Source organism: Motacilla alba, chromosome 1 (genome assembly GCF_015832195.1).
Source record: "Motacilla alba alba isolate MOTALB_02 chromosome 1, Motacilla_alba_V1.0_pri, whole genome shotgun sequence".
Lineage (NCBI taxonomy): Eukaryota > Metazoa > Chordata > Aves > Passeriformes > Motacillidae > Motacilla > Motacilla alba.
Genome location: NC_052016.1, coordinates 24,193,802 through 24,220,487, shown reverse-complemented (window position 1 = coordinate 24,220,487; position 26,686 = coordinate 24,193,802). Strand labels below are relative to the sequence as shown.

Below are 26,686 nucleotides of genomic sequence, written 5' to 3'. Positions count from 1 at the left end.
AGGGCACAAAAGCCAAGGGTTTCCTTTCTTGGAGATTCCTTGTCACTTGTGGAGGCTCTCACCCCAAGCTGTTATTTTGTTCTTGTATGATTAAATTATTTGAAGGATCCAGATGTCTGAGACTGTGCTATGGGAAACTAGTCCTTGAGCCAGTAAGAAAGCCCAGTCTGACTGAGTGTGGAGTGTGGAGCTGCCGAGGCTCGATCCCAGCTCAGGTGGTGTGAGTGTGACCCAGAGTGGCTCCTGGTTTCTTTATAATAATTAGAAATATTTTGTAGTTCCAATACATATTTCTAATGGAATTTATTTAATTTCTTTTGCGTGAGAGGGCTACGGCATCATGCTGCTGAGGGTGCTTGGCATCATGCTGGACCTTTCTGATAAACTCTGCTTCAGGTGGTAAGAAAAGAGCCCAAAGCAATTAAAAACATGAAGAGCACCAAACAAACAATGTTTATTTATTGATCTAGATGAATTATATTGTAAAAAACATATGCCTTCATCACAAATTATGGCTCATTGTCCCATTTCAAAATGAAAATAATGCAAAGGAAATAATTTCAGTAATTCAGAACTGCCTGGAAATATCTGTATAAACTGCCATCCATGCCAGACTGGAAGTGTTATTTTTGTGCTGAGGAGTTTCAATTGTGCTGACCACAGATGAGATTTTTTTACTTCTCTTTTATATCTTTTATGCGTTCTACATGGAGAAAAAAATGAAAAAACCTGGCTCTACCCCTATGCAAATACTGGGAAAATCAAGCTCTTTTCCCTACGCTATATAGACTGTGTGAACTGTGACTATGTTGAGGTTGTGAAGTAGTTCCAGAGAAGGGGGAAACTTGGAGCTTCATCTCCATGGTTTCACCTTGCTTAAGGCACTCTATATAAATTCCAGGTGGCTGTCTTCTGGGACATTATATTTAGCTTTGTGCTTCTCAAAGAGCTCGGACAATGCATTTAGGTATTTTTGATGGACTTGATCAACTTCTTCCTCAGAGGGTCTGTGCTTCTTCTGCACTGGAATTGGCTTCCCAACTGGAAAAGAAGTACAGGTGTTAGGAGGAGCCAGTGTCAGGTATCTCTGAACACTTTGCTCACCCTAGCACAGAGCTGAAGTCAGCCTATCCAGGATGGACAGGTCACTATGACCAGTTATTTCCTGGAGCCTGGGAGATAGCACAGCCAAGGAAGGATGGTGGCTCAGATCCTGACCAAGCTCTTGGTCTCCAGGATCACACTGGTCCTTGCCTCAGTTTACCCATATGCAAACTTGGCTAATGTCAAAGACCCTCTGTGTAGCCTTTAGAAGTAGGAAGTGCTGTATTCCAATGCAGTCCCAAGAGCTGCTTCTCACATCTCAGCTGTGCTGCAAATAAACACAATATAAAGACAGGATAATATTTGGGTTGGGCTTTCCAAGTTGTTTCAAGATGGTCCTGGGAATCTGCATTGTAAATGGGGAAAGTGAGGAACAGGGAAGTCCTACACTATTTAAATACAGTTGCATTGAAGGTGCTTCCACTTTGCTCAGATTAAATATTCTGTGAAATATCTTGTTTTTATTAGGAACCAAGTACTTACTTATCTTTTAAAAATCACATTTTATTCAACACAAATCTAGTTATTTTGATTCCTATCTTTAGAAAAGCCTTTCCATCTCCCAGAGCTACCAGGAACAGGGGACAGAGAAGATCCAGAAAAGAGGTATTTCTTTTGCTCTGGTCTCTTACTCAAATTGTTTTTGTCAAGTGACAGAGAGTTTCAACATGTTATAAGGCTATTTTTCATCCAATTAGTGAAGAGCCCAAGTGATACTACACAGCTTATAAAACCATTTAGATAATCCAAACAGGTTGTAATACAATTAGAAATAATTGCTGGTTGTCAAACTTAATCAGTGGTGTAAGCTCTAACCATTCCAAACAGCATTTTTCATTAAATTAATTCACAGAGCATCAGTCACACTGGTGGACCAAGCATGGAGATGTTGAAAAACTTATTCAAAACCAAAGATTTTCTTGAAATCTGCTCTCCCATGGACATGGCCTCTGGTCAAAATGGTTCATCTTCCTCACATGCAAATAGGTTTGGATTTGCAAATGTGTCTGCACAGGACAGTGAGCAAAGCTGCAAACTGCGTGAGTGTTCGGACAATCACAGAATGGTTTGGCTTGGGAGTGACATAAAGATCATCTCATTCCACCCCCCTACCTTGAATAGGGACACTTTCCATTAGACCAGATTGCTCTAAGCCCTGTCCCAGCTGCCCTTGAACACTTCCAGAGAAGAGGGGCAGCCACAGCTTCTCTGGACAACCTGTGCCAGGGGCTCGTAGCCAAGAATTTCTTCCCAGTATCCATTTAACTCTGCCATCCTGTTACTCCATGCCCTTTTCCAAAATCCCCCTTCAAATTCCCTTCAAATTTGCCCTTCAAGTTCCCCCTTTCTTGAAAGCCCTTTAGGCACTGGCTAGGGCTCTAAGGTCTCCCCAGAGCCTTCTCTTCTCCAGGCTGAACATCCCCAGCTCTCCCAGCCTGTCTCACAGATGCTCCAAGCCTTTGGAGCTTCTCCATGGTTTCCAGCAGTTCCCCATCCTTCTGATGTTCTTGCCCTAGAGCTGGAGGCAGCACTGCATGAGGGGGTCTCACTTGAGAGGGGAAGAGGAGCAGAATCCTCTCTCTTGACCTGCTGGTCCTACTTGTGTGTGTAAAACTGCCTTGGCAGACATTTAATGCAGCCCTACTGCAGTGTTTTTTGTCACCGTATTGTGGTGTTGGGGTTGTCTGCATCTCACAGGAGTGATGAGCTTGGCCACATTTGCTCTGGGGCTTTTTGCAGCACAGCCCAGATGGGCTGGGATCTGTCATGACATCAAACCAGATTGCCAAAACAGTGAGACACATGAACAGTTTGGAATGCTGTTTTGCAGCACATTTCTAGCCTACCACTGCGTGTGCTCTCTGGCATGAGGTTTCAGCTTGGCAGGAGGATGACACAACCCAGGGACTGTCCCTGTTTCCCCAGTTTGGCCAGCCTGAGTGTGTCTGGCATCATGTCAGAGTTCTGTGCATTGACTCACCCACGGTGCAGATGGGCCGTCGGTAGGGTATCACCCCAAAGCTGTACTGGAAGATGCCTCGTGCATGGAAGAGGGGAAGGGAGATGCCCATGATCTGCTGGAGCCAATGCTGAATCCTCCGCAGCCAGGAGCCCTTGGGATTCTTCACCTGATCAAAGACATCATTCTCCCCAAAGGAAAAGGCAGGGACCAGGGGGGTGCTGCAGGGAATCAAAACCAATAGGGTGTCATGATTAGCAAAGCCCATTCCAAAACCCCTTCATTCTTCTCCAAAACAGAAACACCCCATTAACCAGCCACAGAGCTGAGCACCCCTCCCTCGGCAGCCCTGGACCCCACCCCCTTCATCACCCGTGCTGGATGGCCAGGCGCACAAATCCCTTCCTGTTCTTCAGCAGCAAGGTGAAGGATCCTGGACGGGCATCCAGTGCCTCCTGTGCCCCACCAACAATGATGGCCAGCAAGTTCCCACCCTCTGGCTTCTGCAGCACGTAGGATGCACTCTCCTTGTCAGAGGAGATGAGGCCTGGAAAGCAGAGAGAAATAAAAAGTAAAATAAAAACCACCTGAATGTGGTTTGCTCGGCACCTTTTCCCCCCCCATAATCTGTCTCTGGAGAGGTGCTAAAAACTTTATTTTCAGAGCTGAAAACTCCAGGTCAACTCCTTTAAAAAGTGCTAGATTTGCACACAGCTCTGCTGGGTGAGTACACAATTATCTATCTGCTGTCTGGCTCAGAAGTGAGAAGTGAGGGAAAAATTTAGGAAAAAAATAAACACAGAACTAGCTGCACTTGAGTCCTAGAAAAAATCTATTTCAATTTGTTGTCAAGTGAGACCATGTCCAATTCTGAATAATTCTGATGTCAGAGAAACATTTGTTTTAGGTCAAAACACACATAGATTTCAGTGGATGGTGCTAATTGAAAGTGGAATTTGATGAAGGATTTGATCCTCTGGTGTTATTTACTTGAATAAAATAGAAATCTTTAATTCAGAAATGACAAAGTAACATTGTTTTGACAATACCGATGTTCAAAAATCTCTCAAAACTCCCTCTCACCTCTCTCAGTTTAATTTTTCCCTTTTCCTATTCCTTTTCACTACATGTCCCCACCTGCCACATTCCATTGCAGCAGCATGAGCTACTATTTTCATCCTCTGTCCCTGGATGCTGCTTCCCTGGAACCAGCAGATACTTCAGAATTTTTCCTCACAATTTCAAGCCTGAATATTAATTTTTATGGAAAGAAATACAGGAACATCCTGGCCTGTAGCTCTCAGCATTTCTGTTCACAATTTGCTCCACATTTTGCTGTTACACAGCACCTGCACAGTGATGCCCTAGGCACAGAGACCATTTATGGAGCTGAACAACAGAGATAACAGCAAGGAGGGCAATTTTTAACTTCAGAGGTTTTGGGTTGCCATCTCGAATAGCTGTCTCCATGAATGGGATCCAGTTGGCCTCAGATGAGGGAAAACATGACTCTTGACTCCTCTTCCCCATGCATTTTCACTCTATGTTCCTCAAAAAAGCACCCACACATACTACTGCTTGCCAGAGGCCCATGCTCCTTACCTCCACTCATCACATAGTCCCTGAAGAACGGGATGCGAAACCACAGGGAAAGCATCATCAGGTGGGGGGTGATGCCTGGGAAGAGTGTGGAAAAGCCAGATGCCTCAGTGCAGAAATTGAGAAAGGCTCCAGCTGCCAGGACTCCATGGGGATGAAATCCCACCAGATAGTTCTGCCGAGGGTCCAGCTCTGCTGTCTTCACCAACTAGACATAGAGATGAAGCCAAAAAGCAGTGAGAGTTAGTGCTGTAACCTCAGCAGGGTGGAACACTGGCTATCAAGGGCAGATAAGGTATCCCTGGAGGGGAGTGTCTTGCACCCACCATGCCTTTCTATTGGAAAAGGTTAACTGGAACAACTCCCCCATTTTTCACTGAGATGTATTTCATTGCCAATATTTCCATCTCCTCCTACCCATTGGCCTAAAATGACTTTTCTAATGGCACAGTTCATTATGTTGCCTTGACCTGGTCTAGGTGCTATTGGGAACCAATTTTGTTTAAAATGTCCTCCAGTAAATTTTCTAAAATGGGGGGGGGGACGGGGGGACGGGGGGGAGGGAGTGAGAAATGGGTGATTTCTTCCACACAGTACCTCTTGATCCCACAACCAGAACAACAGAGGGAGTATATGATCACTCTGGTAGGCCTACTACACAGCACAAGCATGTGTCCCACCCAACAACTTGGTGTGGATCAAAGGTTTATCCTGTCCTGAAGCATGTGCCAGGTGATTCCAGGATGTTTTCACACATGGTAAATTGAAATCTAATTCCCAGACATCTAACAGAGAAGCTGATGGTCTCCTTGCCACTGGGGAAAGCCTGAAGGATGCCAGATATTTGTGCCTGTGTTGGGTGCCCAGTTCCATCAAAGAGCAGTGGATGTCTGCCCAAGGCTGCTGCAGCATTGGCAGGAGGCAATGGAGAATGCTCATGCCCAGCATTTTAGGGATGGGCAGCATGGATTGCAGTTACAGTGCAGCTCATGGCCAGCCCTTGAGGGCTGACTAAGCAGCTTGTTAAAATCCTCAGCCAATCTGAAACTGATATTCAAGCCTGGGATATACTACATAGGAGAATGGGTACCACAGAACAAGAGGGGATGGTTAAAGGGAGATAAGGGACAATGGGATTTGATCTCCATTGCACTTGTTATGGACTGACCAGGGGAGAGAAGCTGGTATGACAAACCACTCTCCAGCTCTGGCACCAAGAAGACCTTGCCATGCCAACATCAGCCAGCATGTGCATAGCCCAGGCAGAAGCAGGCAAAACTGAATGCTGAAATCTCTGCACCATTTCTGTGGGTGCTGAAGATGCTCACAGCATCAGGAAAGGATGAATCTTTCCAAGGTTAGTCATCGCATCATTTCATCACTGAAAGGGTGGTGAGACATTGAAACAAGATGACTAGGGAAGAGGTGGGACCACAATCCCTGAAATCGTTCCAAAATATGTAGATGTGGCACTTGGGCACATGATTAAGTGGCATTTGCGACAGTGCTGGGGAACAGTTGGACTCAATGGTCTTAGAGGGCTTTTCCAACCTGAACAAGTCTGTGATTCTGTTATCACAGAGCCACCCTGCCTTTCCAGACAACTCAAAGGCATTTGTGCTCAAGAACAACCAAAGCCCTATGCATTTAAGTGTCACCCCTCCAAATACCCTGATTCCATCTGCACTCAGGGTGCAGTTAATGGTGTGCATGTGTTTTCCTAGAAGCTGCTAGAACTACAGGTTAATAATGAGAGTACTTTCTTCCATCATGACTAATTTTCCACCTGTCTGAAAACACTGTTGACTGTACATGTGCCCGTTCAAGCTGCTCCTAATGAGGGGAATGGACAAATCAAGTCCCACTACTGTCCAGGTGCAGAGGTCTCTAGGCAGGAAGAGAGGCAGATGTCTGAATCACTAAGTGCCCAGGGCCCCTGCCACCATTTGCTCTTTTTTGAGTAATCTCAGCTTGCATCAATGTTTCCTGCATTCATCTTCAGCTTCCAAACATTTCCTCTCCAAGTGATTTATGATCAGGGAAGCAAGATGCTCAGGCGCGTTAGAAACTGCTACATTTCTGGCTCTGTGCGTGCAGGGAGACAAGAAGGGGGAAGGGTGACACAAGAGGGCAGCCACTGAGCGGTCAAATTGCCTAGATGGCAATTAATTTCCTAATTAGCCAAAGGTGATGGTGTTTTAATTAGAGGACCAATTAGGCCTATCTGTATTGTAACTGTCTATAAAAGCAATGGGTTTCTTAATAAATTAAATTAATCAGCCTTCTCTAATACATGGAGTCTATGTAACCTATTACCCAACCAGGGATCCATATGATATGCATATGCAGACTTCCAGGAGCTCTGATGAGAGCCCATGTACTAGTGAAGGATCTCAAGCAAATTAATCCAAATTAATTTTAAACTGGATTAGTTAAATGGCATTAACATCCCAAATAGATTATTAATGTGACAATAATGATGAGGGATTAAAGTGTTCTTCGTTTCATATTTGGTTTGGTTTCAATTAATTTTGGAGTGGAATTAAGATAATTGGAGTTAGGGCTTCTGAGTGACTTTATCAGCCCAGGAATCCAGCACTGATTTAACCAAGCTGATTTAAATCATCCCTTGAGATGTGACTAGGTTCTCCTAGTTGCTCCCTACAGACTGAATCGTCCTGTCCCAAACCATGGGAAGACAGAGAATAGGTAATTCCCTGTTTAAGGCTGGTGCACTAGTGGTTGAGGACAGAGTAATGAGGCACTGGCACAAGTTGCCCAAAGAGTTCTGAATGCTCCATCCCTGGAAATATTCAAGGCCATGTTGGATGAAGCTTGGAGCAACCTGATATGGTGAATGGCATCCCTGCCCATGGCAAGGGGTTACAACTATATGATCTTTAAGGTCCCTTTCAACCCAAATAATTCTGTGATTCTCTGATGCAAATAAAATTCTCCCAGAGTCCAAAGGTTTGGAGGGTGGTGCTCCAGAAGCCCCTAGAGATGCATTGTCTGAAAGGCTTAAAAAGTTGTTAAGTGAGGAATTAATCAAGTCGAGTTGAGATGAACAGGGGCACTGCACAGTGCATACCATGTGGGAGGGCATATAGTCAGGGAGGACACTGATGGGCCATATCATTGCATCCTTAAGGATTGATGAACATGAGGTGAGAGAAAAGGAGCAGCACAGCATTACCCCCACAGTCACTCAGAGAGCAGAGGAGGATGTGATGGAGGAGGAGAGGTTAGGAGACCTGATCAGCAAGCTCCTGGCTTCTTCATTTAAAGTCTCCCAAACTGAGTTGCTACTGCTTTTCTATCCTTCTCTGGTCCCAAACTCTGTTTCCATGGATGTCATGGTCAGTAATCTGCTCTTAAGCAGGATAAACCTTTCAACTTTGTACTAAAAAAATCCTCAGGTCTCTAGCTCTCCATGGACACCTCCCAAAGTCATCTCTTGCAGGATGGAACATGCAGCCAGTTTCTCTGTGGGAAGAAGCCAAACAAAGATATCCAAGAAACCCAACCAGATCTGAAGAAGGACAAATTGTGCTAAACTGAGAAGAAACAGGTCACCCACCCAAGGGTGTCTGGATGGGAGACCAAAGGAAGGGCAAGTATCTGAGTACCGCCAGCAGCTGCTGAGGAGGATGGGTTTCAGGTCCCAGCAATGGTGACAGTTTGAGAGGTGCAGTTGGAAACAGTGAGATCTTTGAGCCTTTGTGCCACAGTGTCAGGTCAGAGCTGCATTTACAGCAAATATTGGAGAATCTGACCAGCCAGGTGGATTTAAATTGAGTTTGGATGGGACTTCCTCACTCCCAAAGCTGGGTAAGGATGGAAGCTCCAAAATGCTCAAGTCCTCTCTTCCTCTTGTAGGACTTCTGTTGTCCAGTGGATAACAAGTGCAAATGGTGGGACACAGTCCTCCAACTGATCTCAGCCATGGCCCCCTTTGTAGTGGTTTTGGTTCACCAATTTCAGATTTCCCCAATTTTGAGATTTTCCCGTCCAATGCACCTAAGAGTGTGGTGGGTTTGGTGCTGGCCAATCACCAGTGCACTCATTTCCTGATGTGAGATAAGATTAGGAGAAAGGCAAAGCAGGCTCAGAACTTTAAAAGGGCGTAAAGAAAATTGTATTAAAAGTAACTAAAAGGAAAAAAGTAGTATGAATCAAAACAAGCCCTTCAGAACACTTCTCCTCCCCCCACTTTTTCTTTCCCACTGACAATGTAAAGAAACAAACCCTAAAATTTCCGGTTAGTTTACCACCTCTAAAATAATCTTTCTTCAGTTCACTTAGGGAGAGAAGCCCCTCTTGTTAATGTTATGGAGACTGCTCCACCAGAGGAAGAAAACAGTTCTCTTGTGGCTCTCAAATTCCTAGCAGCCACCCAGGGAACCCTGTCATGGTGAAGTCCTTCCCATTTCCACAAGCCTTCCCACAGCTTGTTGATGGGCCATGTTGACTTATGAGGTATTGTTTTAAAGATGTGCTATTCAAAGGCAGAAGTTCTCATTATCTATCTCTAAAATCATCTTCATCCCTGAGAACAGCGATCTTCTTTTCCTGGGCGCACCAGACTACTCTTCTCTCTTTCTCTATTCAAACTTCTCATGGGATCACAACTACTTTCATATCTGCGTACTTCAGCATGGAGGCCTTGCTCAATATCAATTTGAACCCTTCATCTCCCCATAGTTTCATGCATTATAGAGAAAAAGAGTCTTTTTCTCCATAGCTTACAAGAGGATTTCAGCCCCAAGACCAAGGCACCTCCCCATCCCTCCCATCTGGGACATGACTTCTTACTCACTGACCTCGATGTCTTCATGTTGTTCCTTTACATGCTTGCATCTTGTTCTTTTCTCTCACTCAGGGGAGGACTGAAGCACTGAAAGGGTTAACATGTCGCCTGGGCCCTTCAAATGATTACATGACCCTGGTCGGGCTGGGTGCTCCAGACAGCGGCAACTGCGGCTGGGATCTAATCAGCCAGGTTAGACCCCAGCAGCAGCACGCCGGGATGGGGGCGGGCGGCGGGGGGGGGTTCTCCTTCCCCCTGCCCAATGGCTGCGGACAACTCCCACGGGGGTAAAATCCCGGCGCCGACCCGGGGCTGCTCCCGAGGCTCGGCTGGGCTCCAGCCTGTGGGGGTGTAGCCAGCAGCCCCGGAACACCCCCCTCTCCCTGCCCGGGAGCAGATGTGGGAAAAGGGGGAGCCAGCAGGCGGCCCGGGGGAAGGGGGCCCAGCCCCGCGGCAGAGCCGTCGGCTGGCCCGGCCCGAGACGGGGCCCGGCAGGCCCGAGGCGTGTTAGCTTCTTAACAGCCGGGGAAAAAAGAGAAAGTTCCTGGGTTTCTCTCGTCTTTAACATATGTTTTTCACAGAGGTGAGTCCAGCTTCTCAGTGGTTCAGCAGACTGCCAGTTATACAAAAAGCTTTTGCCTCACTTGCCCAAATTCCTTCCATGTCAAACTGTGATACCCCTCTTACTTAAGAACACTCCAGAACAGAAAAGAGAGAGTTAACACATGGGACAGAGAAGTTCCTCAAAAAAGGATAGTGTGGAGGCTTTGGGCCATTTGGCCATGCTTTTCTTTTTTTCTGACAATTCCTCTTCCAGCCAACAAAAGGAAGCAAAGGGAACAGTCAAGACTTCTGGAAATCAGAAATTGTATTTGATGTCATTGGCCGTGGCACAAGTCCTCAGTTACAAATAATACCACTCTTCTGTGAAAAGAAAGGAAACATTCCTGGCAGGGATTGGTTCACATGAACTGGAACTGTCCCCTCTACAGCGCCTTGCAATTCCTTAGAACTGCAACACACTCAAATAACCTCTGTCAGCGTTTGTGCCATGATGAGAATGAATGAGCCATGGGATGAAGTCTTCCCAAATTACAGCTTCAAGGGTTCAACAAATTCTCCAATAACTGATTTTAGTTATGCTAACAAAAAACAGCAACACCAGCAACACCACAAGCACAATGACAGGTTTCTGCAGACAACAAGGTCCACCTGGCACTTAGATATAACCCCAAGGCCTGTAAGAAATGTCCTATGGCTCTTCACAAGGAGAAAACAGTGTGGCAAAGACCACATTGACCTTCCCTTTACAGCAGGCTCTTTCCAGGCTACCCTGAATAAAGCTGGAATGATTATCCCTACTGGAGTGCTCTGAATGATGACAGTAGTTGAAAACAAAATATGTCCCTGTCTTGATTTAGAAGACAAATGTCTGCCAAGGAAGGTGGGAACCTTCCTGGAACGAGAAGAAAACACCCCTCTCTCCAAATTATTTTAATTTCAAAATTACATGGCTTTCAGGGAAAAAAATAAAAGGTAGAAAAAGGAGTAACAATTCTTTACTAGAAGACATATATCAGGCCAGAACATACCGCGATGCAACATGCAGCAGCTTCCAACCCGCCCACTAGTTTTTCCTGCTGGTGTAATTGTGACCACGCCCGGCAGGGGGCGCGGGCCGCTCCGGAGAGGCGGAGAGCGCGTTCAATGATCCCCTCCAGCTGGGAGGCGCCGGCAGGGAAGGAAGGAAGGAAATTGCTCCTTTTGCAGACTCAAGGGCAGCGTTCGATCTCAGCACTACCAAGGAGCAGCTGGCAGAAGCAGGGGAAGCAGGCAGATTCGTCCGCAGTGCCGAATTGCAGCGTAGCAAAGTCCGGGAGCCGAGTACGCAAAGTGCCTCGGCACCGCGCGAGCGCTGTCCTCAATCCCTCTACGGAAGGAGGGCAGGAAGGTCAGAGCTACCCCCACCAAGTCTGGGGTCCGAGATCACAACTTGTGGTGGGTGGCATCACGCCACAACTCCCGGAAAATGCTGAACGGAAAAGCCCACGCTCCCCACCAAAAACTCCCCATCCCCACAAAAACTCCACTGGAATGCCAGGAGACATCCTTTTGTGTCTTGATCGCTAACTATTCACCCAAAAATCCTACCCCGCTCCAGCCTCTCCCTGATAACAAAGGGAAGAAATTCACTGAGAAACCTAAGAAACCACAAGAGTCCTCAAAATTATCTGAGACCTTAATTTGCTAGAAGACTCATAACCCAACTTGTGTGATCCAAAGGTGAGATGTCTTGCCTAAGCCAAGCATCCAGCCCCAATTTTCAGTCAGCAAGATGGTGACTTCTGTTTGAAGACTGTGGTAAAAATAGATATTGTCAAGTTTATGCTTACACTTTCCCCATTTCACCTTCCACATCTGAGGTTACCGAAGCACCATGGCTGTATGAGGGAGGATAGGATGGGGCTGAGGAGAAAAAGCAGTGATGTCCATTTCACTTGGCATGGGAACAGAATTTGTTTTTTCTGTTAAGTTGGGTGTATCCTTCATTGTAAAGATGCACTGATAAATGATGAGGAAGGGATTATGAAAATGGAGATAGGGTTTGGGCAGCAGCAGACAGATTACTGACTGCTTTTTGAACATAGAGAGATAAAGCAGTCCACAGCATCCAAAATTACTCTGTAGGCAACATCAACACAGCAGGCATCATAGGTTATCTGTTCAGACATACTGTAGCTCAAACAGATTAATTTTAAACCTTTTGGTATATTTTCCACAACATTATAATGCAGCTGAGTTCAGTCATGTATTGGATTTGAGGAATCATAGATTCATTTAGGTCATAAAAGCCCTCTGAGACCATCGAGTCCAACCATTACCCCAACACTGCCAAGGCCACCACTAAGCCATGTTCCCAAGTGCCACACCTACACAATTTTGAAACAATTCCAGGCCAACTGAAGGACTACAATGAGGGTATATTTAAAAATAAATAAATTAATAAATAAATAAACAGATTAGAATATGTTTAAAATGCAGGGAAATTAAGCAGAAATAACTTCCCTGGGCAATGCATTGGACCCTGACTTGATTTCTCACTCATCCCACTTTTCAAAACACTCAAGCTCATTCAGGTCCTGCCTAACTCTGATTCTCAAATCATTAATTAAAATGCAGTCAGTTCCAAGGGGGATAAATCCAACAGCAAAGTGGTACTTGTGCAAGGGTGGTATCGGCAGAAGGTGTGCCTTGCACACACTGCAGTGGCCTGGCTCAGCTCAGCACCGGCACGCTCCATGTACTGCAACACACTGCAAATTCACCCTGCCCAGAAAACAGATATTCAGATGTTCATCCCAACCTCTCTTTGCTTCCAAGACAGAAAACATGCACAGGGATCCCTTAAAAGCAGTGTTTAAAGCTGTTTCTTAAAATAGGACAGCAGGCAGCACTTGCTGCCTCCAAACACTTGACCATGCTAAGTTTGCTGCTGGGATCTGGTAGGATTAAGAGTCAAACTTAATCTTCCCAGAATGCCTAATTCTCTAGGGCTTAACAAACTCTGCCTACACATAAAATACAGTCCAGAGTCCTGGATACCAACCCAGTCTGTGTCCCCAGATGTCACTTCCTTATGTTCCTTGTGCTGGGACTTTGGGCAAGTGGGGTTGTTCAGCCTGAGGAAGAAAAGGTGAGACCTTAGAGCCCCTGCCAGTGGCTGTAGCCCCGTGCTAAAGGGGCTCAAAGAGAGGTGGAGAGGGATTCTGGACAAGGGCCTGGAGGAACAGGACAATGGGAAATGGCTTCCCACTGACAGAGAACAGGGTTAGATGGGATATTGGGCAGAATTTCTTGGCTGTGAGGACGCTGAAGCCCTGGCACAGATTGCCCAGAGAAGCTGTGGCTGTCCCATGCCTGGAAGTTTTCAAGACCAAGTTGATCAGGGTTTGGAGCAACTTGGTCTAGTGGAAGGCGTTCCTGCCCATGGTAAGGGGGTTAGAATTGCATGATCATTGAGGTCTCTTCCAACCCAAAAATTTCATGATTCCATAATTCTATGACTGAGAAAATATTTTGGAGAAATAGTATTATGTGATTGCTTAGTTATAATGCTCTCTATATTATATCTCTTTTAAATATTTCTGTTGTCCTTTTGTGTTACTTCCTCTGTTTTCTCACAGAGAACTGGGGAGAAAGGCTCCATGGAGCCCTCTGAGCCCTCACCCAGGGAGCTACAGCCAAACCCCATACCATGCTCCCTCTACTGGTGTTGATGTCCTCCTACCAGAAAGGACAGACACGGAACACAGTGAGGCACCCAGGAGTGGGGTTCCATGTTCTTTAGAAAGGGACAGGAGAAGGGTCTTTGCTGGGCTGAGCTGGCAGAGATTTCAGCAGAGAGGTTGGTCCAACACTTCACAAGTGGTGGCTTACAGCCACAAGTAATTTACAGAATATGTACTCCGTCTAATTACTGCAGTCACATAAATCATTTAATTACTCTGTGGTTTGGGTTGACACGTGATAAATAACATAGAGAATAGAAATTTTCAGTTCCTCTGAAGTTGCTGAATAGAGCTTAAAGACTAACTAGCAAACAAAGATAAAAGGATGTAAAGGTATGCACACTGGATGATAAATGTTGCTTACCAGTGGAAGAGCAGATAAAGAGGGCTACAGTGGGTTTTTTTGCAAGTTAGGTAACAAGAAGCAACAGCACATGCCCAAAGAAAAAGTTCAAGGAAAGGTCACGTTTAAAATGGAAATGTTCACTGAATAGGACCCCCATAGATCCCTTCAGAGGACCCTCCAGGATCATAAAATGATTTCCAGTAGGAGGCGGTTGCATGCAAATTTGTTCTAGGAAAAGTGATGTTTATGTATTAGCTAGGAGACAGGGTTTAATGAATGTATATTATTATAATGTTGCAAAGCCTCACCACACACATTGGATTAAACAAACATCCTTGCAATGTGTCCTGCACAGATATAGAATGCCTGCTTTCTGACATTTCAAATTGTGTTAGAAAGTTTCTTTTCTGGCTGATTTCAGTATCAAAGGGTCCTTAAAATTCCACTCCCTGCCATGGGAATGGACACCTTCCACTAGATCAGGTTGCTCCAAGTCCCATCCTGACCATGGACTCTTTCAGGGATGGGGCAGCCAAAGTTTCTCTGGGCAACCTGTACCATGGCCTCACCACCCTCACAGCCAAGAATTTTTTCCTGATATCCCATCTAAATCTACTCTCTTACAGTTTGAACCCATTCCCCTTGTTCCATCACTATAGTTCCTGATGAACAGTGTCTCTCCATCTTCCCTGTAAGGCCTCTTCAGATACTGTGGTATCCACACAACATTCTCCAGGGTAAACAGCCCCAACTTTCTCCACTGTCTCCATATGGCAGGTGCTCCAGACCCCTTACTGACTTTGTGGCCTCCTCTGGACTTGCCCCAGAAGTGCCATTTAACCTTCTTATGATGGGGGCTCCAGAACTGTGCACAGTATTCCAGCTGTGATCTTATGAGAATAGAAAAGAGGGTTATTTCTGTTCGAGCAGCAAAGCTGATGGACATGTCATCTCTGGTCCTCACTTTGCTCTGGCTCCCCCTAATCCTTATTCCAGGCCCTACTCCATGCAGGATGGACTCTCATCCCAGGCACAACTCTATGCAGGATGGACTCTCAGGCTGAGTTCTTATTTTTTCCTTTAGGCTGGTGGGTTCTTTGGCTTTTTGGGCTCCCAGCTTCTTTATCCTGGACTGCAGCACTCAGCTTCTGACTCCAGGTGATCTCTGACCAGCTGGGTGCATCCCATCTGAGTTCTGTCAACAGGCAATGTATTCCTAAGGGAATTATCTTAGAAATTCTCATTGCTTGGTCTATCCTTCATGCTTTCTTTCTTGCACAACCCAAGAGCTGTTCTCCTGCAATGCTCGGATTTGTACCAACTTGTGATGGCTCTGAGGCAGGACTTGCTGCTGCTCCATGCATCCATACCATGCCAAGGGGACACCAGACAAAAGAATAAGGGCAAAGGCCAGCCACACGCATTAGGTAAACCAGGAAATGTCACAGAAGTCCCTCTCAAGAGAACAGAAGCTCTCTGAGATGGCCCAGTGCACCTCTAGCTTTACCCATACATCTTCCTCCTCAGCAGAACGGGATACTGACATTGCAGACCACCCAGGATCTCCTGGATTTTGGTTAAAACTTGGCCCTATGCCCACTGGGTAAATTCTGAGCAACCTGAAGGGCAGGGATGTTACAATATAGACATGGAAAACAAAGGTGAGAATTCCCTAACAGCTGGAATGCAGCAATATTAAATAGGTATGGAAAAGTCAGATGATTGAAGCATGCAGTTTGTAAAAATGGTAATCTCCATTTGTTACTGTGTCTTTGAGTAATTTGGGATTTGGGAAGATTATCCTTCAACACCAAGCTCCCAGCACCCCATGCCATGACTGCTGGTCCCAGACTGTATCCAGACTCCAAGGACAAAGCTGGTTCCTGAAACACTGAAGAGCCAATGGACCGGTGGCACTTACCGTGATGGGGAAATAGTCCCTCATGTACCTCCAAACGATGCAGTTCCGGAGGAAGTGGATCCGTCGCCCACCCTTGGTGGGTTTCTCCCTGTCTATTAACCACCATGCAGCATAGAGGGCACTGACCAGCCAAAAACGAGTGAAGAAGAGGGCGATGAAGGCAGCTGTACAGCACTGTGCTGAAAGAAAAGCCAGCAGTGACTTGATAGTTGGATTAGGTGGACTTTGGGAGGAATGGTTCATTTGGTGAGACATTTTTGTCCTGGGATGGAGCCTCCACTGGGCTTGCTGCTGAATTTATTTATCAGTGTGAAAGCACCTCTGATGCAGAGGTGGTTTCTTTTCTATCAGCCCTAGGGACCTGAAAAGACACCAAGCACCTCCCTTGCAGCAACCACCAATTTGTCCAAAGGCCACCATGTCCCCCTCTTTCCAAAAGACTGATGAATCTTACTCCATTCACAGTGTTCTCATGGATTAGCTCTTTACCCCTTTGCTGTCTTGCTTTTCTCTGGAGTCAGACTGATCTCTGCAATGATAATGGCCTTGTTTTACCCCAAAACTCCTGTTAACACCCCCTGATGACACCTGATATTTTGCAATGGCAGCAAAAAGGTGTCCTATGTCCAGTCTGTCCAGTCCCCAATAGCTTTATCTTGAGGTAAAGATTCTCCATTTTAATTGTGTCAATGATTTATACCCATAGATAAGATTTTACTCTTTAGTGAGTTTTTTATTATTGATTTTGGACCCTTTCCTCCACTTTTAATCTTGGACTCCTGAGGATTTTCAGTTCTTTCAACTTGGTGTCATAATGGATTTTATAAGAATGCTCTATTTCATTCTCTATGACTTCCATGACTTGGGTTTTTCTCCAGTTAGTGCCAGCTTTGACCTCTACCTCCCACCTCCCTTATATGCTGTGTTTTGGCATAGAAACAAGAGAACAAAAGTATTTGGGCAAACAAACATCACTTAGTACATAAAATCCCACCCAAGCCCAACACTGTGTGTCTGCAGATACTGGAAAGTGATGATGGCCACCAAGCTGCCACCTGGCAAAGCAGATATGTGCCTGGGAAGAGCTGTGTCCGTTCCATCTGTCCCTCTGGAACCCTTGGTATTGCTTTTGAAGAGAAAGACAGAGCTGAAGTCATCCAAGTCCTTTGCCTTCCCCAGCTCATGGATTACATAATGTTTTGTGTGTTTTGTTCTACTTTGGGTCTTCATTTCAGATCTTCCACCCAGGGCTGGAAGTTATGAGGATGGAGATGCCCTACTTAGCTTCAGCTTCAGCTGTGATATAGATGCATCCACCCTCATGCTCTGAGTCATCTTTTCCACCTTTGGGACTTACCTGATACCTGCTCTCTCCACCTTCTCTCAGCAAAGGCCTGTCAGAGACATGGAATAGGATGCTATTCTCATCTAAGACCTTCATGTACCTCCTTGTTTGCTTCCACTTAAGGATAAATAAGTAGATCATGTTTGTAGCTTTTTTTTTTTCATGATAAGTCAACCTGATTACAAAGCTTTCCATGAAAAAGTAAATCCTTGCCCCTTTTTAGAACACTGTCATGATGGTACCAATAATTCCTATGGGGAAAAAAGTGCAATAATCTAACAGGATCCTAAATCCCCCAAAGTGGAATGGGTTGCATGTCCTCCTATAAGTAGAGACCTTGCAGCAAGTACCTGGGTAGGCACTAAGAATTTTGCAGTGAGAAAAAAACTGCAGCTCTCAGCAAAGCAACAGGTCTAACCTGTAAACGCATTGCGCAGATCAGAAAGAGCCGCTGCCCACACCTGGTGCCACACTTTTAATGGAATCATAAAAGTCCCCTCAAATCTAGTTTTGGACACTTCCTAGGATGTGGCAGTCACAGTTTCTCTGGACAACCTGTGCCAGGGCCTCACCACCATTACAGCCAAGAATTTCTTCCCAATATCCCATCTAACCCTGCCCTGTGGCAGCGGAAAGCCATTCCCCCTTGTCCTGTCCCTCCAGGCCTTTGTCCAAAATCCCTCTCCAGCTCCCTTGGAGCCCTTATAGCACTGGAAGAGACTGTAAGGTCTGCCCGGAGCCTTCCCTTCTCTGGGCTGAACACCCCCAGCTCTCCCAACCTGTCACCAGAGCAGAGGGGCTCCAGCCCTTGAAGCATCTCTGAGGCCTCCTCTGGACCCGCTCCAACTGGAGTCTCAGAAAAATCCCCTCCCTCAACCTGCTGCTTATGCTTCGTTTTTAAATGCCACAGACACAGACTTTGTAACTCTCAAGAACTGCATAGAATATGAGCTGCAGCTCCAGGGTCCACATGATAAATAAACACAATTTTACTCCACCTAGGAGCCTGGTCATCAGGTCCGCTGCAAGACTACAGTGCCTAATTCTCTTTTTATCATACTGTGCAAAGCTCAAAGTACATTCTGCAAAGTGGAGTAGGAGTTCTGGACCAAATCCATGCTTTATCTCACAATTACATAATTATTAATTTCTTCCTCAATTCATTTGCAATTCAACTTTTTTTTTCCCCAGAGCAACTCAGTGACCTTCAGTCAGTTTTAACATTTGGGGGGGTTTTGTCCTTTTGTAACCTTTTGGTGCTCTGTGGGAAAGGGGCCCATTCCTGTCTGATAATGGATTGTCAGTCTGAAAGTTACTGTGGATGGGACGAAAGAGACAGGAAGGTTCCAGAAAATGTACATTTCAGTCTGCATCCAAACGAATTCCAGCCTTAGGCGGGCACCTAATTATTATGGTCTGTAATTTGGTGAGGAGGAACAACTCCATGCCACTGTCTGGACACCAACACTTCGTGGGCCATCAGTGGCCAGAAATTTTCCACAGAGCTCTATTAGAGTGTTCCAAAAGTCATGTCAGGTCCCCAAACTAAGTCCACCACCACCGGTCCCACTGCTCAGAAGAAATGGGCAGGTTTGAGTTGCAAACAGGTTTGAGGTTGCAAACAGACATGATCCTCATCTCCTCCTTCTGCAGGTCTGGATATTTACACTAAAACTTTACAGAATATTTACACTAAATATTGCAGAAATACATTGCAGAACTTTACACTAATATTTACACTAAAAATTTTGGAAGCAAATCAAATCACATCAAATTTGATCCCCTACCCTCCTGAAACACCCTTGGAACCCCAAGAATTAGAGTTCCTGGGTTCTGTGGAATTGGATTTTTGTGTTGATTTTAAATGCACAGATAGGAATCAGTCTAAAAATGTTTCTCCCTATCACCCCGTGTAAAAGAATCAAACCTTTTGCTGCAAATATACTTCTGGCGGCCTTTCTATATCCAGTAATGCCTCTGCCCCTGTGGCTGCCATCAGGAATGTTTTAGTTTATAATGATCAGGCCTGAGCCTTTTTGGGTTGGAAATTTTTAACTAAAAGAGTCTTTTTAGGATAGGTATGTATTGGTAATTTTGATAATAATTTTATTAATCATGATAACCTTTCAATCTGTGCATAGATTAACTATTAAGGCCATTAAAGGAGTGGTTTTGGTTGAAAGGAAAGGAGGAGATGTTGGGATGTTGGGAGACACAAGACAGATGATGGACTTTGGACCTGGTTAACCTGAGAGATTTGGTAACAGGATGCCTTGGCAAAAGCAAACAGAACTTTGAAAATTAAACCTAGATTGCAAGAAGATTCAATCAGATAGGTTTACCGGAAAAAGAAAATTTCATTAAACTCTGCAAGCAAGAGATGTTGTGATATGCCTAAGTTTGTGTATGTGATTTTAACTTAATCATTGCAGTGAACATTACTAGGCTCCCTAAAATTATATATAAGCATTTGTATCCCACAATAAATTTGGATTCTGATCACTGAATCAGTCTTCCCCATCTCTCTCCATCACCGACATCTGGACTCCTGTGCTATAGCCCAATGGCATATGCAAAATTGCTATAAAATGGCTTAAGCCCTTACACAGAGCTCTTTCAAGGCAGACAAGGGCTGTAAGAGCAGGGTTAAGAGCATCACACAAGTCATTGCAGATGCATCAGTTCTGTTATCTGAAAACAGACATAAAATTCTGGGCTGGGCTGAGATAACCTGCTGCAATGTCTACACTGTCATGGAAAGTGGAGACTGCTTCAAACCAAAACTAAAACCAAAGGGTCCCTGGCAAGAAGGAATCCAATATGCAGACCCTAAATCTTTCACTTTCTGATGAGTCCAGATTCAGGAAGGTTTCTCTATAGTTGTCAATGGTAAGGTTTGGCTCTGGATGAAGCATTCATAGGATGGTCCTGGACTCTGCAGTGCACCTTTTGAACAGGGGTGCAGCAACTTTTCATGGTCCAGGACCCAGCCTCTCACATCTCCATGGCTGTATGAGACTCAGCAAAGAAAAGACACATCAGTGTGCACTTGATGGGGTTTTGTTTGTTTGTTTTGTTTGTTTGTTTGTTTGTTTGTTTGTTTTCCACAGGTAAGTTGGTTACCTGGGCTGGATTCATTCAAAGAAGCTCATAGCTTCTTTGCTTCAAAGAAGCAAAAATGAAGTGGTGGGTTTCTTATGCTGAGTTTTGCTGTGAGCTGTAAATCCCTCTCTGGACAAGAAAATGGCCATATCACAGAGAACACAAATATGCCATGGGCTTCAGGTAAGCCATGGGTTCCAAAGGAGCCATGTGTTTCAAAGCACATGGAGAACCTCTCTGGCCAAGTCTAAACAGGGACCATGTCCCATCAAAGTGCTCCTAACCCAAAATTTGTAAATTCAGCCTGCAGAAAGAGAGGAGTTTGTGGTAAAAGAGTTTTTGTTACCACAAACAGCCCCAAAGTGAGTCAGATTCATACTGCACTTGCCAGGAGGGTTTGCAAGATCACTGCAGAATCACAGAATGCTTTGGGTTAGTGGGATCTTAAAGATCATCCAGTTCCAACTGCCCTGCCATGGGCATGGATACCTTCCACTAAAGCAGGTTGTTCAAAGTCCCATCCAAACTGGCCTTGAATGCTTCCAAGACACGCATTGCTGAGGTCCTCAGTGCCAGCCTGGAGTCCCTGACTGTGGCCACCTACACAGATAGTGCACCCTTGGGCACAGCTGATGTGGGCAGGCTGTGGACTACACTCAGCTGCCAAGGAAGCCTAATCAAGCTGGTACCACATGCCCTTTGAGCCAACCCTGATGACTCGAAGGTTCAAAGTCTGGGTGTGGTATGCTGGGTCTGCAGAGGTGGCATGCCCAGACCTACTGGCCCTGCACTGGATTTGTTTGCCATGGTTCAGCTCTGCACTCACAGTTCTGCATGGTGTATCTGGATCAGTGTCCATGCCCAGTGGAGAGTGGGAATGAGAGAGGCAGAAGGAAGCAGTGCAGCAGGGCTGGGCACCAGCCTGCTGATTTCAGTTTTCTGCAGTAGCCTGGTTCCACTCCTTTACAAGGAGGCACTGGTCAGTAAATACTCAGATCATGTACTGGGAAGGCAATAGGGTCCCCACTCCATGCCCTGCAACCCATTCCTACAACTTGCACTCCTCCTCCAGCAGCTGTCAGCCTCTGAAATAAATAGAACCTTTTGTCTCCATGCTCTTGTCAGGAGCATCCTCAAGAAAACTGGCAGTATGGTCAATGCCTGCCTATTGCAAGGGATGCTGGAGCAGAGCTCCTTGCCGGCACTGGGGCCAAGCTGCTGCCCTCACCCAGCATCCTGCAGGAATAAATGAGTCCCTCCCACAGTGCTTAGCTTCTTAAGGGATGCACTTGCACAACCATAGCAACAGCTGCCTGCAGTCAGTGCTGCTGGGATCTCTGGCCAAAGGGCTGTGCATCAGCCAAATGGGTGTTTCAGAAGCCCTTTTCTGGCAGCAGAAGCACAAGCCTGTCTCCCAAACAAAGGAGCAGCCGACAGCTAAATCCTGCCCACAGAAAGTCTGAGCTCTGTGCCTGAGGATTATAACAGTGCAACAAGGGGTGTTTGCAGCTGATGGGATGAAAATAAGGGTATCTCTTAGCATCTGGCTAATGCAGTTGTTAAACTGGGATATCTTGGGTGGAAAGCTCCAGGCTTAAAGAAACTTTGTAAAATGAACCAAATCAGCTGGAATTGCTTCATAAGGTTTTGTTACCACCTTTCTAGTGCCCCTCTTAAGAGCATTTCTTAACTGCTTTTGGTTTCAGATTGTATCACCAAAAGAAACCCAAACTCCAAACCAAACCAAACCAAACCAAACATGCAAAAACCCAAACCAACAAACAAACAAAACCCCCGCAAAAACACACAGAAAACCCCAAACAACAAATCAAGTTCTTCCCAGGAAAGATGATAAGCTCTTGAAGGTCAGCCATGGGAGGAGGAGTGGGTTTGGGTCTCATCCTCATTCAGAGCAAGCTGCATTTCCCTGCAGGAGGTAGAGCCTGTGTTTGCAAGTAGCTCCTACAACTGCAGAGGATTCCTCCCTCCTGGCCATTTGCTGTCATTCTGCTGGCTCTAGAAGTTATTTCTATCTCTGGAAAGTCAAGTGCCAGCTTACTCCCAATACCAAGAAGGGAAAAACCTCAAGTATAAATTGTTTTATTGGAAAACATTATTGAAGCTCCATAAGCCCCAACTGCATCCATGCTGAGAATGGGGAGGTGCTGTTGGATTGCTTGTTAACACTGTGACCACATCTCTACCGCATTCCACTGAATCAGGGACTGTGGAAGGAAATGCAGATGCAGGGACAGAGAGGGAATCATGGAGTACTCCAAAATGTCCCATTCTGGCCAGCTGTGCAAGGCTGCATGGCTCTTGCCAGATTTTCATCTCTCTTGCCAGGATACATTGGTGTCTTCTCCTGCCAGGTGTTCTCTGGTGGCAGAAGGTCGATCACATGTGGGATCTCTTCTTCACTAGAATGCTGATCACAGGTGGGATCTCTTCTGCTCAGGGAGACCCCCAGGGTTTATAACACAAGAACACAATGGCACCAAGGATGGCTGTTTGGCGCTTCTCTTCCAAAAAAAAGATAGCTTAATCCATCCGGATGACCAGCAATGGCCCCTGGCCTCATGATTTGCACAAACTGGGATAAGGTGTAGTTCAGAAGAGTGATACTTATGAAAGGAATGAGGGATTTGTCTTTACAAAGAAACTGTGAGTCTGCTAGTAGATAAAACTAGCACTGAGAGAGCTAAAAGAAACAATGGGAAAGATTCTACTGATTAATAAATGAAATGAGAGAGATTTGTCTTTAAAAAGAAACTGTAGGTCTGCTGATAAATAAAATTGGATACTGAGAGATGAAAGAAACTATGGGAACAACCATAAATTCCACAGGAATTCCACTGATTGATACAAGGAAATAAAAGGGCCTGGGGAGAGTACATTAGAAGGGTGTCTTAGGTATCAGGCATTTCAGGAAGTCTGTACCTGTCAAGTACCTCAGCCAATGGGGAAAGAGAGAGGGAAATGTGCCCAGGAAATTAGGATAAAAAGGAGGCTCTGTCCTCTAAAATTTTGAGAGACCCCAGGGGAATGCCCCATGGCGTCTCCCTTTATTTGAATAAAGTTACAGGACTCCTCTGTCTCCTTTTTGGACATAAACCTCTGGTGTTTGTGGAGTAATTTTCCTGACACTTAGCATGAGCCAATCCTACACCAAGAAACATTTAAAGAGCTACTCTGTCTGGACGACTATTGCACAGGCCTCTGGTCCATACTGGTGCAAGGAGGGCCATTCAGGCTCAGGTCTGTAGCAGATTTTGGAAGGGCCCATCTCAGAAATGGAGTGGGAGTCTGAAGCACAGCCTGTGCTTTCTGTGCAGGTATAGTTGTGGAGATGTTTGTGTACCAGTACACAGATACCCACAAAGATCTGCCGTGTTTTGGGCTAGTCAGCAACTGTCTTGCCACTGCAAAGGAGGAGCTTTACACACATCCCATCTGAGATTCTCAACTGGCATAACAATGGGAAGCTCTGTGATGTTACCCTTCAGCTTGGCTCCTAATGGGCTGTAAATGGGCCCAGACATTTTACACTGATAACCTACCTCTGATATTTTCATTCCATAAAACTAGAAAACATTGCAATGTCACAGTTCCAGCCTGATGGGCTGTAAATGTCCCCAGGTAGTTTGCACTCCCTGATAATGTGCCTCTGTGTCTCCCATCATCATTTCCCTGTGCATCCTATCCAAAACAGCATGTGTGTAATTTCTATCAGCACCTGATGCCCTCCACCAAGCAATTAATTTGTCTGCATCTCAGTTTGCTGATGTGTCTTTTCCTCAAACTGTTTGGGTTTTCATGGGAAAATGACCTTCTAGAATGTGCAAGGGCATCTGAAAAAAGTGAAATGTCTGTTTCTGGGGCTAAAAAAGCCGAGTCACCAATACTTCTCCTAAGGTACCATTCCTCAAGCATGGTAATTCCATTATTCATAACACCAAGCAGAGCAACAGCTTAAACCACAAAAACTCTAAACCTAAAGAGCAAGAGAAGTGGAAAACCCCACTCCAGTTTAGATGCTGCATAAAACCTGTAAATATTCCCACGCATAGGCAATCAGTCACACACTTCCTTAGTGCCACCAGGCTCTGATCAGGTGGTGAGAAGAAGCCAAAAACACTGGCACAGATTGTTCAAAGTTGTGGCTGCCCCATCTCTGGGGCCGTATTCAAGGCCATGTTGGATGGGGCTTGGAGCAACCTAGTGTAGTGGAAGGTGTCCTTGCCTGTGGCAGGGGATGGATCTTTAAGGTCTCTGTCAACCCAAACCAGTCTGTGAGTGTATGATTATGCTAAAGAAACCATGGTGTGGTACAAACCAGAGCAAGACCAGTATTTTGCAACCCCCAAAATCACCACTGACTTTGGGTAGAGCCCCAAGCAGTGGTTCCTTGTCAAGCACCACTGGTGCAATGATAACCAGGATGTTTTGGAAGCTGATTTATAAGGTGCCTGATAAACCTTCTTCTCCTGGCATCCTCACATGAAGCCAGGGCACCTTTTGGTCAACCTTAAGCTATTGGAGACCATCCAGGGACATTTTTGATAGTTTCTCCTGCATTTTGTGATGGCATGAAGAGCAAGATGACTGGCAATGACGATGTGAGCAGATGTTTCCATCCCTGCAGGATCTGATGACAAAGGTGGACTACTGGCTTCTTTTCTCAGACCACCAGCTGACATCACATCACATGCTGTCTGTACACATTCTCCCCCACAGCCTGTACACACACATCCACCAATTCTTTTAGGAAACAATGCTATGGCATTGTGAGAACAGCATGGCAAAGCTCAGGGCAAGACCTTATAGGAGTGGACCGTGGGTTTATTTAGGGAAAACACACCCTACATCACTAGGCAGGCACCTAACTCTTGTTAATCACTGACAAGAGTCAGAGGAAGGGGATGGCAGCTCATCCCATTGCTCCAGGAGATCACTGACAAAAGCTGGAATGAAGTGAAAATGAAGAAAAAAATCAGGTAGGAGCCCCACATCTTCTTAGGAGCCTTTTTCCTCCATGACAGGAATGGAGGTGCCCTGGGCTAAAGGTAGGTGAGACTCCATCTCCAAAGCCAGAGCCAGACCACACTTGTAGCTCCCTCTGTGTAGAGCGTTCAGCTCCACACTACCCCAGGGAGATGCAGGAAAGCTCTATTTACTCTGGCTGTTCCAGGCACTCCCTCTGCTTTGCAGGAGATGTCCTGGCACCAATCCCTCCCATCCCTAACATCTGTCACCAGGAACAAGAGAATATGACAACACTGCAGGTGACAATTTAAAGGGGACTTTTAGTGGCCTCTCACATCTTAAATCATTTCATAATCATGCACAGCTTCTGCCTGGTGGGTTCACAAGGTTCAGCCTGGGGTGTTCTTGTTTTCCTTGCCAAATGTGCTTATAAGTCATGTATGTTGTGAGAGTGTTTTGAAGCCAAATGGGACAGGAGCCAAAGCAAATTCGTATCAGAGTGCTGCATTAAAATGTAGGGGATTTTAACTGGATGACCTTTAAGGTCCCTTACAACCCAAACCATACTGCAATTCTATGGAAAACTTCTCTGGCTTCTCAGAAAAAGGAAAAAGAGATATCTCTTACCTAGACCCAGGAAGCTGAAGACCCATTGAACTACTGCTGCTGTCTGAAGCCTTCTCTGAAGTGGCACAGACCGCGGAGCAAACTCAACTTTCATCTTGGCCTCTGCATGCACGTCTCGCAAGGAGAAGGAAGCAAGTGGTGAATGCAAAGTGCAAAGTCGCCGTCAATATCTACCCAGTGTTACAGTAGAAGGGATTGTGCAACATCCAGTCACAGTGGTGGCTGCACACAGCACCATTCTGTACAGGGAGGAGAGGGAGGTGTCATGGACTTTATACCATCATGACTCACAACATTTTTAGATGGTGACAATTTCATGCTTTTTCCACCCAAATCTGGAAAGTAAACTCCATTCAGGACCCAGTCCTGCTTTCAGAAGATCCTGTCTCTCAAATTTTGCAACATTTGGATATTGGCAGACACAATGAGGTATTCATGCCTGTAAGCCAGTTTTATTTCCCCCTTCCCCTACAAATCACTCCGTGCAGAGCAGGAAGGGACAAGAAGAAGGGATGAGCATAGGTGGGTCACTTTTATTCACAAGTGATGTGATGTGGATGGGTTTCAGTCGCAGCCAAGGAGGTGGGGAGATAACAT

General features: G+C 45.6%; 1 protein-coding gene across 1 annotated transcript; it reads right to left on the bottom strand.

Moving 5' to 3' along the window:
• Positions 1-886: 886 nt before the first annotated feature.
• On the bottom strand, positions 887-26,183 carry MOGAT2 (monoacylglycerol O-acyltransferase 2). The gene is made up of 6 exons (XM_038141720.1): positions 26,090-26,183; positions 16,030-16,208; positions 4,667-4,871; positions 3,437-3,611; positions 3,086-3,285; positions 887-1,041 (listed from the first exon to the last, which is right to left on the bottom strand). The coding sequence occupies exons 1-6, from the start codon at positions 26,181-26,183 to the stop codon at positions 887-889; spliced, it is 1,008 nt and encodes a 335-aa protein (XP_037997648.1).
• Between the last annotated feature and the right edge of the window lie 503 nt (positions 26,184-26,686).